General features: G+C 31.5%; 1 protein-coding gene across 1 annotated transcript; it reads right to left on the reverse strand.

Moving 5' to 3' along the window:
• Positions 1-315: 315 nt before the first annotated feature.
• Positions 316-4,546, reverse strand: LOC104771663 (uncharacterized protein At4g15970-like). The gene is made up of 3 exons (XM_010496234.3): positions 4,202-4,546; positions 3,710-4,075; positions 316-891 (listed from the first exon to the last, which is right to left on the reverse strand). Exons 1-3 carry the CDS (start codon positions 4,463-4,465, stop codon positions 409-411), a joined length of 1,113 nt encoding a protein of 370 aa, XP_010494536.2. The 5' UTR covers positions 4,466-4,546; the 3' UTR covers positions 316-408.
• Between the last annotated feature and the right edge of the window lie 1,413 nt (positions 4,547-5,959).

Raw genomic sequence — 5,959 nt, forward strand, 5'->3', positions numbered from 1 at the left:
GTGTTGTGTGCTTCTCTTGGCAGTTGGCATCATGGGTTTCGAGCCCTTCTCATCTAAGTTAAAAAAAATATAACGAACCTAGGCCCAAATCAAAATTAAAACTTACACAAACGATACTCGTGGTTGATAAATCTTATGAAGTTACATTACATTTTCAGGATTTTTTTTCCTTCTGACCAATCAAAATTGTAACATTTCACAATAGTTTATTCAAAATTCACATTTCAAACAAAAATTACCATAGTAGGAGGAGGTATTCGGCTGGAACAAACTGTAACAATTAAAAACTTGGAAAAAAAAAAATTGATTAGACTAGAGAGTTAAACAATATTTCATGCACCAATAATAAACTCTTCGTATTAAAATTGACTATCATCCAAAACTCAAAAAAAATAATAAAAGAAAAGCTCAATCCTCCAAACACTTCATAGGAACACTCCACGTCGTGTTCTGCACTGGTTCTGACAAAGACAGGTACTTTCTCCAATCATCAAGGACAAGATTCAGATCATGAAGCTTCTTCTCCAAACCAATACAACAATTAGCATGCATCGTGCAAACCAAGTTTATGTCTCTGCTCGTTTGACAAAACCCACCAAAGTAAACCGTATCAAAGAATCTCATTTGGATTCCAATCTCAGAGACAAAAGGCATATGCTTGATTCTGTTGAACACATCTTGATCATGTAACTCTGGATAATCCAGACGAGACTTGTGCCAGAATTTGTAAAACTCAATGCTTCGGTTGTTTGATCTCACGTATGTGAAACCACCATTGACCCAATTGTTCGAATCGAACGGATCTCCGAAAAATCTGTCACATGCCATTTGAAAATCTCCATTTGGATACAGCCTAGGAAATGGATCTCTAAGCCACATTATATCTGCGTCCTACATTCAAATGAATACACAAGAAACAGTTTATTATATCTGTTATATATTAAAAGAGAAGCATTCTCTTAAAAAAGCTGACATGTCGTCATCAAAGACCCCTGTCCTCAATTTATTATTTACCATTAATATTCCATAATATTACATAAAACTACTACTGCTATTTTTTTTCCTTTTTTTGTCAACTATCACTGCTATTTAATTTATTTATATACATAATATTTTGCTCCTATAAATTCTAAAATTTGTAAATATTATTAAAAATTTGAGAAATATTATCCCTTACATATTTTGAAATTAAATTAATTTCACAATGTATTGTAATATAATAATATAAGTATATTATGAGATGTAAAAAATATATATTTAAAATCATATCTTCAGAAATATAAATAATTTTACCTTTCTAATAATTTTATAAAGCTCTAATGGTGAAAGAATCGAAGATCATCTGAAACTGACTAAACGTTTATTCTTTTGCTAAAAACAATACCTATATTTGCTCAAAAAAAACGTATGATCACCAATTGAAATGACATGAATATATATTTTAATTTGGATAACTATGTAGTTAAACATTATATATATATGTAGTTATAGTGTTTTTACAGAAAATCTTAAAATTTAGAAAATCCAGTCCAATAAAAAAGAAAAAAAATATATTATACCAATAGCTGAGACACATTTAGTTATTTAGTATCATTTTGATTTATTATTTACAGCTCTATGCCATTGTGTTTTTAACAAAAAAAATAAAAAAAATGTGTTTAAGGTTTAAATATATTTTATATACTAGAAAAAATGATTTATTGAAATGCATGTGGGTTACCTGCAGATTTAACGAATTCAAGAGGGACAGATGCAAAGACATTTTCCGGTTCAAAATATTTAAATCCGTTGATGGATGGCTTAGCGGATGGGTTTGACTGGGTTAATAATTTTTAAATCATTTGGTTCATGAAATTTTAGTTTTTTGTTGTTTTTATGTGATTTGATACTTTAAGATTTTGATAAAAATCTAACCGATCACTAATTCGGTGGAAAAAAGATGGCTAGCTACATGAAGTATAATAGGATACATGGTCACACATACCAAGTATATTATTGTATCCTCAACGAAGTATATGTATTACATGGTCACATGCATGATCTATATGACGTTATATGGTCAACACCATAGACATACAATCCGATACACTGGTTGACTGACTCCGGCGAAGACCGATGTTGACTCCGGCGTTGACAAAAAAAAATGTATTCCAAACTTTTTTTATTATTAAAAATCAAAAATAATAAATATTATATTTAAACATTTTGGTTTTTCATGATTAAAAAACATATTCAATTTAATATCTAAATATTTTTATATATCTCTAATGTATTCATTCTTATAATTACTTATTTTTTTCTTAAAGCTAAACTAATGGTTAAATAAAAATCATTAATAATTATTTTCAAGATATATATATATATATATATTATATTATATACAAATCTCTGATAATCAGATTATTTAAATACTACAAAATCAATAAAATCAAATTCAACTACTTTCATTAGAAAAATAATATGCAAAAGATTGAGTATATGACTCTTTACTCTAAAGTTTGCATAGTAAATGTTGTACAAAATTTTAGATACTTTTTACTATAATATTTACATACTCTTAATAACATGTAAACAACAACAACAACAAAAAATTCACAATATTTACTTTAATATATAAAAGATAAATATACAAAAACTTAATTTTAGCAAAACAATATATTTGATTTGAGGGTATGTTTGCAAAAGAGTATATAATATATAAGAGTATTTTTGTAAATACCTTTATATTATATATCTTGAAAATAATTATTAGTGATTTTTAACTATTATTTTAGCTTTTAAAAAAACTAATTATAAGAATGAATACATTAGAATATATAAATATTTTGATATTGAATTGAATATGTTTTTAATACATAAAAAAATATTAATGATTTAATATAATAAGAAAAAAATGTATTCTAAAACTTTTTTTTTAATCAACGCAGGAGTCAACGTTGGTCTTCGCCGGAGTCAGTCGACCGGTGTACTGGATTTTATGTTTATGATGTTGACCACATAACGTCATATAGTTCATGCATGTGGCCATGTAATACATATACTTCGTGTAGTTGAAGATACAATAATATACTTGGTATGTGTGATCATGTATTCTCCTATATTTTGTGTAGCTAGCCATCTTTTTTCCTAATTCGGTTCATATTACATATAGATCTGTCATCATGTCAATCTAAAATTTATGGTGAAACGATTAATATTTCAAACTTTCATAAACTTAATAAATTCAAACCAATATAAGTTTATATTATAAATGTTATACACTTATACTAAATAAATATATTTACAAATGTAATATCTTAAACAAAAATTTTATCCGTGAAATAGCATGGGTTATTACCTAGTAAGCCATTATTAGCTGTGATATATTGACAACATTACAAATCAAGAAATTTTTTTTCATTTATTATTCAAATCGTAAATATGATGCAAGAGTGTGTGTAGTTTTGTGGTAAGAATTCCACGTTGTGGCCGTGGAGACCTGGGCTTGAATCCTAGCAGCCACACTTAATTTTTTTTTTTTTTGAATTTTATATTAAAAAAAAGGTTGTAAACGAAAAAAAAACATGCGGAATGTGATATGTTTGTTGATTTTATATTTCAAAAAAAAATCACATAGGAATGAAGAAAAAAAAAAGTGTTCTGCTACAAAATTGTGAAACATATTTAGCGAAGAATCTTAGAGGGATAAAAAGAAAAATTAAGACAATACCGTGAAGATGAAGTTAAAACCCATCTCAAGAACTTGAGTAAGTAGCTCGATTCTGCGCCACATCATCTTGAGATAATCAGGAGTGTTGTAAACTTTCTCGCCGGAAAAATCAGTTTCTGAGGTTTCAATGTGGTAGCAATTAGTATGAAGTTCTGAGCACCGTTGAAACGCCTTAGGATCCAAGCAAACCACTACTACATGTATCAGCAGTTGTTGTGTTCCTTGTCCGATACGAAAACTCTCTAAGAAAAGATCAAACAAAGAGTTTGGCTCTGCCCAAGCTTGGTTCAGTGTGGTTATAATCACTGTCCTGTTCTTGGTCGACGCGTTCTCCAAAATCTCCCTGAAACTGAGCTTTGGTTTTGTCTGAAACAACAAAAAAATTGGTCTCAAAATTACAGATTCAAACCCTATAAGGCTATAACAAGAGAGAGTATGTATAAAGAGCAGAAACAGAGTAGGTATCAGATCTGATTAATGGTGAGAGCTTACTGTTTCTGGAGAAATCTCTGATGCGTTAAGATTTGGTAATGGTGGAGATGGAGAAGCGATAAGAGAGAACTTGTGAAGATCAAGTCGTTGCAGAGGATAAGCTGCTTTGTATAAAACCAGACATGAAGCAGTTAAACCAAGAAACAGTATCAAGATTCTTGTTACTTCTTTTTGTCCGATTACATATCCTGAATTCATAGATTTACTGCGAGAAGAAGAAGAACAAGAGGAGGAGGAAGATGAAGATGAAGATGAAGAACTCATTATTTTTGTTTGTGAAGTGCTTTTTCTACTTTCAAGTCTTCGTTTTTTTGTCGGTTCTTCTTATAATAACCTACTTGAGCAAGGCAAAGTCATCATTGGTATTCTTGTAACAGCAATGTTCAATATTTTATTCAAAATTAAAAAGACTGATTCTAAAAAAATAATGGTAGAATCGTGCATTCTTAGAAAATACAATAATGATTCACAAGCTCATGAAGACGGCTTCAGTATAATAATAATTATAGTTATAGTTAATTTATTAATAGCAGACTATACAATAATTTGACTAAAATCACTAGCCTATCTTCCACTAGAGTCTAAACGCGTGGCCGTTCCCTATTACTAGTAATAAGTTATAATAATTTCATAAACAAATGTGTGTGGCTGCCATGATAGACTTATTTTATTTCTCTCAATTATTTATTTTTCAAAGTTATGAGTCAATAAGTTGACAAAAAAAGAGTGTATTTACGAGTCCGTAATAAGTCATTAAAACAAAGAAAAATATCAGGAGCTTGCGTAGGCATTGAGAAAATTGAGTTTCCGGGGTAATATGTGATTCACTAGCTTACAGAAGTGGCCTGAACCTAAATTTAAACCAAAGTAGACGAGATTATTGGATTCTCCCCAAAGTAGACAAGAGAAATAATAATATGCGACTATGTTTAGTGGCATTGTGGATGAGATTTGGAACTTAACCGTTGTTGACACCCGTGAATCAAATTCTGATAATTTGGTGAGGGTGTTGATCGACACTAGTGGTGGTGTCGGTCGATACCTTAAGTCGATTGGTGCTTGGTTTGATTTTAGGGTTGTCGGTTCGAGTTGGTTTGGTTTGGAGGTCGTATATACAATGTGAAATCGACGTGTTGGGTTTATATACCTATTTTTTGTCGCCTCCTTTGTGTGGAAAAGAGAGAAAGTGATTTCCAAAAGTTCTTGAGAGTTCCTGAAGGTTTTGTCCCTGTTCTTGTTAGTTTTTGGCTTGGAGGTTGGAGATATAAGGCTGAGAACGTGGGAGAAGCTTGTGGTGATGTGTTTTCGTCATTGTTAGTGAGATCTCTCTGTTTTGGCTAAGGTAAGTGCATGACCATGGCTTATCTAAGCTAAGATCTCTATTTATGTGACTTTGAGTGTTATGTGATTGTTTCCTTTGAGTTCTTTGTGAGTTTTCGTGGCTCTTATGGCTGGGTTTTGCTTCTGAAGATGCGTGGGCCGCATAGGAGGAGTTTGGAGGTGAGATTCAGAGTTCTTGATTGAAGAAAATCGATGTTCGGCATCAGTGTCGGTCGACACCAGGAGGGTGTCGGTCGACACCAACGCGAGGACGACTCGAGGACTTTAGCGAGCGTCGGTCGACACCATGTGGAGGTGTCAGTTAACACCATGTGGGGGTGTTGGTCGACACTATTAGGGTTTCGGGGATGTCGAGCAAGGTGTCAGTCGACACCAGTTGTGGTTTATGTCGACAACAGATGACCAGTGTCGATCGAC

Source organism: Camelina sativa, chromosome 20 (assembly GCF_030686135.1).
Source record: "Camelina sativa cultivar CO46 ecotype springtype chromosome 20, ASM3068613v1".
Classification (NCBI taxonomy): Eukaryota; Viridiplantae; Streptophyta; class Magnoliopsida; order Brassicales; family Brassicaceae; genus Camelina; species Camelina sativa.